Source organism: Lepisma saccharinum, chromosome 10, assembly GCF_977018435.1.
Source record: "Lepisma saccharinum chromosome 10, izLepSacc3.1, whole genome shotgun sequence".
Lineage (NCBI taxonomy): Eukaryota > Metazoa > Arthropoda > Insecta > Zygentoma > Lepismatidae > Lepisma > Lepisma saccharinum.
In genome coordinates this window covers 61,112,741-61,124,604 of record NC_139238.1, presented here as the reverse complement: position 1 = coordinate 61,124,604, position 11,864 = coordinate 61,112,741, and the positions used below count along the sequence as shown (strand labels likewise).

At 37.4% G+C, this 11,864-nt stretch overlaps 1 protein-coding gene across 6 annotated transcripts in view; it reads right to left on the bottom strand.

Annotated features, from left to right (window-relative positions):
- Window positions 1-1,587: 1,587 nt before the first annotated feature.
- The window catches only part of LOC145993918 (sodium-coupled monocarboxylate transporter 2-like), a 386,054-nt gene continuing 375,777 nt past the window's right edge, over window positions 1,588-11,864 (bottom strand). For all 6 annotated transcript variants that reach the window (XM_083129842.1, XM_083129839.1, XM_083129844.1 and 3 more), the window contains one exon: window positions 1,588-6,944. In XM_083129842.1, the coding sequence (XP_082985968.1) occupies window positions 6,825-6,944 (120 nt within the window). In that variant the 3' untranslated portion in view covers window positions 1,588-6,824. The remainder of the gene's footprint in view (window positions 6,945-11,864) is intronic.

Sequence of the window (11,864 nt, the reverse complement as noted above, 5' to 3'; positions counted from 1 at the left end):
TGTAAAAAAAGGTAAAGGTAAAGTGATCCCCTATGCTTAACACCACACCATGAAGGCATATAGGGGGGTGTGGGGGTAACGAACCACATTTCCTTGATCTGGTCGTGAGTGGGGGTGATGTGATAAGCATCACGCCCCTGACTGCCTTTACCCCCAGGGTTTCCCCTAGGTACCCATGTCATTCGATACTGGGTGGGCACCGGGGCCACTTCCAACATTAGAAAAGTTTCCAGATTTGAACCAGCCGGGGATCGACCCCAGGACCTTTAGCATAGTAGTCATATGTGTTACCGACTGAACCACCGTGGCCACTACTAGAATAGTTGTTTACATGTTAATATTAACATCCATATTTTAGTGGACTTGAATGCCATAACTCATTAATAACAGTTTTTCTTGTATGTACACATTGCTTGCATTGTAGAATTATTTTTCTGCAGTTTACAGTTATTACATGCATAAGAAAACAGTTTTTTGTTGTGACGTTTCGGGAGAACATACGCTCCCTTCATCAGACATTTATTTTCATTTTGACTAAAGATACAGTTATAACAATGGTTAGCAATTTTTTAAACAAAAATAATTTGTTATATAATGGATGTTGTCAATGTTACATTGTTGTAATATAGCTACTTAACTGTGAAAAGAAGCATTCTGTTTTATTTTTATTTCAGATAAAAGAAATTGATCACATTATTTTTTATTTAAAATTATGAATCTAAAATATCATCAGGTAATTCAAAGTCATCATTGTTTTCACAAAGTCTCTTGATGTTTTCTGTTACATTAAATATTAAAGATGGTGTCTTACTCCATTTGTGAAAAAGAAAACTCCATACTGGATCTATGCTACCATTTTCATTATTTAATTTATTCCAGTGTTCTTCTGCAATGAACGAAGCTTCCCAGACATTCAACTCTATGTTTCCTGTCAATCTTTTTAAAACTCTTCTCTTTTTAAAGAAATGCTTCTCTTCGATGATGTGAGCTGACAAATCTGTTCTTGGGTTTATATTTATAATGTCCAAATCATGTTTGCGCCACCTTATTGCCATTTTCCTTGCTGTTTGTCCTACATAATCCTTTGAACAACAACTTATATTATATATTCCTGTGGTTTCCACATCTGGTAGAGAGTTTCTCATTTTGAATTCATTAAATGCACATTCCAAACTTCTTGGTGATCTAAAAACAATTTTGAAATTAAAACTTCTAGAAAATTTGGCAATTTTATGTGAGAATTCCTTGTGGAATGGAATGCACACAAATTTCTTTTCAATAGTTTTTTCATCTTTGTCTGTATTTCTCTTTTCCTTCAGTTTTCTTGCAACTTGTTTTTTGGTTTGGTTTATTCTGTTAGTGTGAAAGCCAGTTTCTTTTGCTATATTAAAAAGACTTTCTTCTTCACTTTGGATATTCTTACCTATTAGAACATAGTCTTTGTGCGCTCAGGAAAAAAATTAAAAATATCTTATCCATTGTTATACGTCACAATGAAAAACTGTTTTCTTATGCTTGTAATAACCGTAAACTACAGGAAAATAATTAATTAATAACACTGAATTAACTACGTTGCATATGTAGAAAATGAAGGATTAAGAGATAGAGCCAAGGAAGAATGAGGAAATATTAATAAATTTCGACAATGGAAATGCCTAAGCATTTACCATAACTAAATCAGAAAAATAATGAAAACTTGCATGAAAATAATGAGCATGAGAAAATAATAGTAATCCCTTTATTTAGCAGGTGAGGGTCAGCCATAGGCTGCTCTACCACCTAACCCTTATCAGGAGCTACACAAGAAAATATAAGTATTATATAATATAATGAAACATGAATACAGATAGAAGGAATGATTAAACTAAAGAGAGAGAAAGAATTTCACATATATCTACAATTATGAATATAATCATTACAGTAATATTAGTCATAACATAACATAAATGTGAAAAAACAAAAAAAATATTAAATAGAAAATACAAAAATATATATAGAGAAATACTGAGGAAAAAATACAAATGTGAATGTTAACATAACGTTATCTTTAAGTAAATCATTATAATAATAAAATAATAGTAATAATAATTTGAAGATAGTAATAAAATTCCAATTGTTACAGTTATAGAATATAAGTGTTTTGTCGTTTGTTGTCAATACATGTATAAAAAGAGAGTAAGAATTTCACATATACCTGAAATTACTAATATACTCATTATAATTTTAGTCATAAAATAATATAATTGTGAAAAAACAAAAATATTAAAAAATACAACAGTTAAAAGAATATACTAGGAGTATTCAAAAAATAACCAGAAAACTAGTATAAAAAATGTAAAATACGATGGTGATTGCTATGTGTTTGTTATTTTGTGAAGACATCTGTAAGCTATTCATAGCTAGGGCTGGCATGCCTGCCTCGCACACAGCATGCTGGGAAACAGTTACACAATTTGGCAGCACCCTTACAGGAGTTCTCAAAGCTGGAGCTCCAAAGTGTCATAAGATTTTTGTCCAGTGAAGGCGTGAAATCGATAGAAATTCATCACCCCATGACAGTTCAGTATGGTGACAAATGTATGGGTTGATCACAAGTGTTCGAGTGGGCTGAGAAGTTTAAACAGGGCATAACCTGTGTTGAAGATTCTCCACATCCAGGTCGCTCTGTCACTGCAATCACGGAAAGCAACATTGTTCAAGTGGAGGACTTGATACGGGAGAACCAGCATATTACTGTCAGTGAAATTGCTTCCAGATGGAAATAAGTGTAAGATCAGTCCACCATATTAGTCATGACATACTGATGTTCAGGAAACTGCGTGCGATGTGGGTTCGGAAATGTTTGACACTGGAAATTGAGGAGAGACGTATTGATGTGTGCAGGGAACTTTTGTGCCATTTTGAAGCTGACGGTGAGACATATTGTAACTTGAGATGAAAGTTGGATTCATTTCTATGAACCAGAATGTAAGAGGACAACAATGGAATTGCAACATCCTTCATCTCCCAAACCGAAGAATGTGAATGCTCAATGGAGTATCGGAAAGGTCATGTCAACTTTGATTTGGGACCACAAGTGGCCAATTCTTGAACATTACATTCCCAGAGGTTATAATGTCAACAGTGCCACTTTATTCCAAACTGATACCAGCCATTCTGTAGAGACGACATGGTCTGGTATCCACTGATGTGCTTTTGCTCCATGACAATGCGAGACCACACATATTCCATATTCGCCCGATCTCTCACTTTCCAATTTCCACACCTTTGGCCCACTGAAAGATGGATAAGTGGATTGAGGTTCCAGAATGATGACAAAGTCCAGTCAGCAGTGCATTTGTGGTTATGAACACATCCAAAATATTTTTTTTCTCTGTGGAATCAGTGACTTATCAAGTGCTGGCATAGGTGCATTGAACAAGGGGGGACTATGTTGAAACATAGTACTGTAGTTCTCTTGGTGCTTGTAATAAATATTTGTTACAACATATTTCCGGGTATATATTGAATGAGCCTTGTATGAGTAGAGAAATACTGAGGAAAAATACAAATGTGAACGTTAACCTAAGATTGTCTTTAAGTAAATAATAATAATAACAATAATATTAATAATAATAATAACAATTTGTAGATAGTAATAAAATTCCAATAGTTACATAGAATATTAATGTTTTGTCGTTTGATGGATACATTGAATACCTTGGACAAGATATGCTATTCAAGATTTTTGAGAACTTTCTCAATTAATGTTCCCTTGCTGTATAAGATTTCATACTAGACTCTACTCATATTAGTTCATTAGTTTCAAAATTATGCAAAAATATTTTAAAAATTTGTAACAGTTTAACTGGTTTTATTACATTCAGATCCTTGAAAGTGCTTGAATTGACACATTGCATACCTCTGATACTTCCTAAAATGTTCACAAATGTTGTGTCCTAAATTATGGGAACACAAACACACACCTATATATGTCATGGTGTTTTTAATATTTACACCTCATTTGAATACGGCTCCTTTTCTCAAGTGTGTTTCATGTGACGGGTGCAAAAGAGCCTAAGTGCTGATACATGCACAATTTTGAATTCATTAAATTAATCAAGGTTCTAGAGGAGAAATCTGAAACGTTTAATGATATGCTTTCAACATATTTACAACATGGCGCCAGAGGAATCTAAACTAACTCTCTTTCTGATCAACAACAGACTATTGAACACATTTGTTCTTCTCCTCGAAGTTACCTGATTGTACATAATATAATGCTCAATCACAACAAAATCACTGTGGTTATATTCCCTGCATAGTACGCGTGAATATTATTTCAGTATGTCCCTGCAGGGACCTTTATTGGTCCAACACATAATAATATTGAAATATATGCCCTGAGTTACAACCGCCCCTGTACCATAGCAATCAACTTTCTACTTGACAACCAAATATTTTTGGGGCAAAATATCGAGACTGTCGGTTGTAAGAAATATATTTTTGAAATATCAGCATGGAAAATTGGCTCCAGGATCGACCTTCATACCTGAAAGTTCAGTGTTGTGCAGAGTTTTGCCGCCAGTTCATACCAGGTGTTTCAGATTTTGTGATTCCTTTCACTATTTTTTTGGCTAAAGGGTTATTTGAAATATACCTTTCTTTTGTACTTCATTATGAAAAGAGTAATTACAAGAAAATGTTTAGGGTTAATGTCATGTTGCCCCACCCACACACATATAACACTAATGAATCTCACTTCATTAGTGTTTTAAATTACTCTCAGCTATTTTGTTGAGAAAGGTAATTGCAAGAAGATTGTTGTAGGGTTATGATCACATTGATCATCTAGCATATATCACTAACAATTCTATTAGTGCTATTTGCTAGTGTTTCTTTAGTGCTCTAACATATTGTTAACAATTTCATTAGCTCATTAGTTCAAGAGTATAAGTACAGATAGACAGGGTTAAAATTCATGTTGGTCGCCCTCATAGAACACTAAGTAATCTAGTACCATTAGCTTGTGCTTCTTCAGTGCTCTAGACTGCTACAGAATCAGTTTAACCCCTGCTCACCCGATCAGTACGGAGGGAAGAGTTTCCATTGCTTTCATCGATAGTGGACAAGAAGGGAGTTCTCGATGGTGCAATGGTAGCTCTGTCGCCTTGTAATCAAGGGGTCCTGGGTTTGATAGCTCTGGTGGAGAAACATAGTGGTTCGGACCCCACTTTAAACTATAGGTCCAGTCCGAATTAGCCTCACTGTGCACAGTGGACTTAAAACACATACTCAAACAATCAATTGACGCCCCCCATGGAAGAGTGTTTAGTACATTGTGCTATAAAGCCAAGGGTCCTGGATTTGAATCCTTGCCTGGGCATGGATGTTTGTGGGTATCCATCCATCAATTTCATCATATCATCACTCATCCCCATCTTCGCAAATTAGCCAAAAGTGGTACAAAAAAATCCAACAATCAATCAAGAAGGGATTTCTGCAAATTACATGTATGTGTGTGTATATACGTACATATTGTTATGTGACTGCACTTTGAGCATGCAGCTATTGCGATCGAGGTGCCTTGCTAGGTGACGTAGTCAGAAAGACAGAGTGAATTATGATTAAAATCATGAGGTCATCACCGGATTCCTCCTTAAGGGTGTGAAGACAATAGAACTTACCCTTACTGTGAACAATATTGCTTTTGGATGAATTGGAGAAGTGATAACGGAGTGACTGTGGAGACGAAAAACCAGTGGGCAGCAGGAGGTCAGTGCAACATCAGAACTGGCTTGGTTACAGGACCAGTTTCTCAAGTGGTGGGGACAAGAGGTCTAGCCTGTGCAGGTTGTGGGGACAGAAGGAATGGTCCGTGTGGACTGCGCAGGTGATCACAACAAAAGGGACCTATGAAGGTTTTTCCAGGTCATGGCGACAAGAGTGACCTGTGAAGGCTATCCAAGCGATGCCGACAAGTATGACAGCATTGACAAGAGAGGACTGCAAAGCTATGGAACTATCAAAGATAGAGTGGTGACCTTCACTCCAGGTTGCCTTCCTCAGATTCCTTCTCCCGATCCCATGCTCTGAATATCCTCAACAATCTGTTGTGTTTGTGCTGTTCATTGCCTTGTCTCCCATATTCTTGGGTATTTTCTCCTCTGGCGCTCTGTAACTTTTATCTGCTGATCTAGTGTTCAATGACTTTGTCGTGTTTAGCTGTTGACATGGAGAGCGATTGAATTCAATTGAGAATTCTGCCAAATTAACACCAGCGTTTAAATTATTGGAGACCAGAACATATATAATTTGCTCTGCACTGGGGATTGATGCATGAAATATGATCCTGGGCTAAGATTGCACAGACGACATGTTCTACAATGAGAGTATTTTCCAGAAAATTGGCATGTCCTACTTTTGGTTGGAGTTACAAAGGAAGGGTGTTTAATCTGTTCACATTCCAACTTGAATTAAGGGTCACAACAGTGTTCTGAAAAATAGTTTTTAGTGACTATAAGAGCTTAAAGATCATCAAGATCGTCATCACACAATGGTGAAAAATGAATATTACAGGCTGCTACTTCACTTTCTCCTTCACAACACTTTCCCCAAGAAATAAAGCTGAATTACAAAAATCCTTGAGGCTGTAGCTGTGACTTTATGCTATGAGCATGTTCGCAGTAAAACCAATTTGGAAAACCTATACTTCTCATATTTTCTTTAAAATTGCAATGAATGTTTTAAATTTATTTTTAGTCTGATTCTCATGTCAGTTACAAAATTTACGTTTATATACAAAATCTATGTAAAATTAAAACACTATAATGATTGTACACTCGCTAGGCCGTGCTTTCCATTATTTTCGCAGCATTGGGAGAACCTCCAATGTCCTCCTCATTTTTCTTGGAAACGAAGGGTGTCGCCGCTTCTTCCACTGCAGCATCTGGTATATTGTAAACCTGTAAAGAGATAAAATATAATAAAGGGTTCTAATATAACATGTATGCGATCATATATATACCAATTCCAAATACCGATGCCAGTACTCTCACCGATACCCACCGATACTTGTATAATTCAAATTTGAAATAACAAAGGTTGGTTATATGTATTATATATGTTTGTGTGTGTATGTGTACACACATATACATACACACACACAAGAATAGGATGAGAAAAGGTGCCAGAAGGATGGATATACACAAATGAAGAATGAGACAGTAAACACTTACCACACAAAAATAAAATGTTTGATATTTCGCGACCCGGGTCGCATTTTCAAGGGAGAAGAAAGAGATCGTGGTTGCGAAGAGTAGAGGCACAGAATACTGACGGTAGCATCACTACTGTCAGCTTTGCCACAAACAGTAGATAGAAAACAAAGTTACTTTCACCAGTGTTTACTGCATGGTGGGTGGGTGGTTTCGGGAAGAGGGGAAAGGGTTTTTGGTTGGCTAGGTTGAGTCTGGGGGTATAGTGGCATGCATGCCTGATATATATGCCCTTTCCCATCATCTGCGAAAAGACGTGTCTGTGTGGCAGGTAAAAGATGGATAATGGCAACACATAAACTGTTGTTGAAGGTGGTATTATGGCTGTTGGTGTGGATGGCAACTGTGAAATCATAGTTTTGGGTGGATGAACTGTGATTATTGAACATAATGATCCTCTGAATATGAGAAACCTGATGAAACACATCATATATCAAAAAGTACCGGGAATAGTTAATTGAAACGCACAATTTTCATTTATTCATCAATATTTATTTTTTCGCCTTCTAAGTAGTCCCCATTTGATGCAACACACATATGACAGCATTTTTTCCAGTCTTGGAAACACTTTTTATAGCACTTTCCGGTATGGCCTTCAGCTCCTTCCACGAATTTTGCTTCATGGCTTCAATCGAGTCAAAACAGGTATCCAGGAGCTGCAATTTTAGTTTTGAAAACATAAAGAAGTCACACGGGGACAGATCTGGTGAATACGGTGTTGTTCGATGTTATATATTGTGATTTGGGCCTTGGGCGATGGTGCATTATCGTCGTGTAAAATCCACGAATTGTTCTTCCACAAATCTGGCCGTTTCTGATGGATTTTCTCACGCAAACGCTTCAATACGGCCAAATAGTATTCTTTATTGACCATTTGTCCCTCTGGAACGAATTCATGATGCACCAAACCATGAATATCGAAGAAAACAATGAGCATCACTTTGACTTTCGAGCGACTTTGAAATGTTTTTTTTGGTTTCGGCTCGTCTTTTGTCCTCCATTCTGATGACTGTTGACTTGTTTACATGTCAAACTCGTAAATCCATGTCTCGTCACCAGTTATGATGCGTTCCATGAATGTGGGTCAGAATTGGCGCGATCCAGCATGTCTAAAGAGACCTGCTCACGGTACTGTTTTTGAAGGAAATTCAGCTCTTTAGGAACAAGCCGTGCGGCGACGCGTCTCATTCCCAAAATATCCACCAAAATCGAACGAACAGACTCGTGAGAGATGTTAAGGTCAGTAGCTATCTCTCTTAAGCTGGAATGGCGATTATCGAGCACAATTTCCTTAATTTTTTTGGTGTTTTCATCGGTTGAAGAGGTCGAAGGTCGTCCAGAACGAGGCATGTCTTCGACGATCTCTCGGCACTCCTTAAACGCTTTGTACCACTCGTAAGCCCATATTTTTGATAAAACTGATTCACCATAAGTCTTTTCTAACATTTTTAGCGAGTCAGCACACGAAATTCAGTTCGCAACACAAAATTTGAGGCAAACTCTTTATTCAATAATTTCGTTCATTGTAAAAATCGTGATGCACTACTGTAGTGGACTGTTGGAAGAAATCTATGCCCAGCTTATGGACACACTGCTCACAAAACACGAGAAATTCGAGGCCAATTGTGTGGGAGTCCACACAAAGTAGAACTGATAATAAGCCAATTCTTACACCTCTCTGCTTCTACCTATGTCCCCCTTCCAGTGGATATTTCGAATAAGAAAGCAGTGGTCAATATAAAAAATTATGATAAGTGTTTTCTGTGGTGTGCCTTGGTGAAACTTCACCCAGTTCATTGGAAAAATAATACAGAGCGGGTTCATCATTATATGCAGTATGAGGCAAAGTTTGAGTATGTATGTCGGGTATCGAGAATCCTGTTACTATATCTGATATAACGAAATTTGAAAATCGGATGCAAAAATCCTTTGCAATCAATGTGTTTGCTTATACAGAACACAATGATGTATATCCCCTCAGAACAACCACCAATGATGATGCTACTCTCATCAATTTCTTACTTATTTCAAATGACAAGAATTTCTATTACTGTCTTATTTGCAATCTGTCTCGTCTGATTAGAAGCTAAGCAACCAAACATCATGGGGAAATCAATATATAGGTGTTTGACCACATTTGATAATCAAGTTCAACAGAACTATAACAAATTCAATAATTAAGAAATTGCTATCTAGAAACTTAAAGAGCACAAACTATACTGTGGTGAGAACAAGCTTATAAATTTGTTTATGCCCAAACCAGAAGAAGTCGAGAAATTCAAACAACACAAGGCCCTGTTGGAGCATCCAGCTATAATAATAGCAGATTTCGAGGAATTTCTCAAACTAGCCAACTCTTCAGATCCTGAAATCTCTTCGACTATACCTTATCAGCTTCACGAGGTCTGTAGTTATGGATACGTAGTTGTGTGGCGCAAATCATCAAAACCCAATGAACATTATGTATACCGAAGACACTATTCCATCAAACATTTTTTCCAAAAAATGAAGGAAGAGTTGACGAAAATTGGTAGTGTATTATCTGTGTCGAAACAAAGAGCTCCATTATCTGCTGCCGAAGAGCAATTATATGATGCTACTGAGATCTGCCAACAGTCCAATTCATATTTTACAGATGATAATAAGAAAAATCATCACCAAGATCATTTCACGGGAGAAAATATCGGACCCTTATGCAACAATTGCAATTTGAAAATAGAGAGAAACAAATTTGTCCCCATATTCTTCCATAATGGCAGTGGTTATGATTTCCTCCATTTAGTTAGGCATCTTAGTTATAATACAGAGTGCATAGAGGTCCTAGCAGAGAATCAAGAGAGATATATCAGTCTCAGCAAAAGAGTGACGATTTCTGGGGGCGGCACTGTTGAGATGAGATTTCTGGACTCGATACGATTCCTCTCTGCCGGCCTGGAAGCTCTAGCCAGCAAGCTATCTGATGACCAGTTGCAAATCACAACCAATAGTTTTCCCGGCTTGGTCATAGAACATATTAGACAAAAATTGGGGTATCCATATGAAAATGTGACTGACCATACTAAGTCTGATGATAAGTCTCTTCCTCCTCAACAGGAATTCTACAGCCAACTCAGAGAAAAGAATATCACAGACCAGGATTACCATCAAGCATAACTGATGTGGGAGGAATTAGTGTGTAGGACACTGAGAAACTACCATGATGCCTATCTAAAATTGGATGTGACAATCCTCGCCGATGTATTCCAGGCTTTTAGGAAATTGTCCATGGATATCTATAAATTGGACCCAGCACACTTTTACAGTCTCCCGGGGATGACTTGGTCGGCCATGTTGCTCAAAACAGAAATCAAACTGGAGCTGATTTCGGATGTGGACATGCTTCTTTGCATAGAGAAAGCTGTCCGCGGGGTCATGGTACAATGCACACATAGATATGCAAGGGCCTACAACATATATATGACAGAATATGACCCAAATGAACCCTCCAGCTATATATTCTATGTAGATGTGAATAATTTGTATGGTTATTCAATGATGCAATAACTCCCCTATGGTGGTTTCGAGTGGATATATCCCACATCAATAAATGCCCAAAATTTTGATGACACTGTGTACGGCTTATTGGCCGAGGTTATCTCAATTTCCCTCATGATTTGCACGATCTGTTTTCCAATTTGCCACCGGCTCCCGAGTTCATGTGTCCACCCAAATCAAAACAGAAAAAGCTTCTGATGACTCTCGAATCTAAAGAGAGATATGTCATCCACTATAAGAATCTCATATTCTTAATGGAAAAGGGGGTCCATATAGTGCAAATCCGAAGAGTCCTCAGATTCAGGCATTCGGAGTGGTTGAGGCTTTATATTGAAACCAACACAAGACACAGAGCAGCAGCTACTTCAGATTTGGATTTCTACATATTGATGAACAATGCGGTCTATGGCAAGACCATGGAGAATATTAGGAAACACATAGATGTGAGGCTGGTCATCAATCAAAAAAGTGTAATAAATTGGTGGCAGATCCAAGATTCAAATCGCGCACAATATATCATGAAGATTTGTCATTCTTCCAAATGGAGAAACCAATAATCAAGTTCAACAAACCAATCTATGTGGGAGCTGCGGTCCTAGATATGTTCAAGCTGCACAGGCTGGAGGTCCACTACGATACAATGAAGCCCTATTATAAAGATGACCTCTCATTTCTGTATATGGATACAGATAGTTTTGTATATCACGTCAAAACACCTAATCACTATGAAGACATAAAACACCCCGGGTTGCTCGTTTATTTCGACACATCTTCATGCCACCCTAGTTTTGGTATCCCCTCCCACAACAAAAATGGTGCCAAGCAAACTAAAGGTTGAGAAAAATGGTGATATTATTAAAGAGTTTATCGGATTGCGAGCGAAGATGTATGCAATTAGATAAGAGGGAGACACTATCAAGAAAGCCAAGGGAGTGGGTAGAACCATTGTAGAGAAGAAACACTCCTTTGATGATTATTACAACTGCCTCAAAACTACAGTCTGTAACAAAATAACTGCACCAATGCTAAAAATGAGGGAATATTGAAATATGTTTAAATTGCCATTGTAATAAT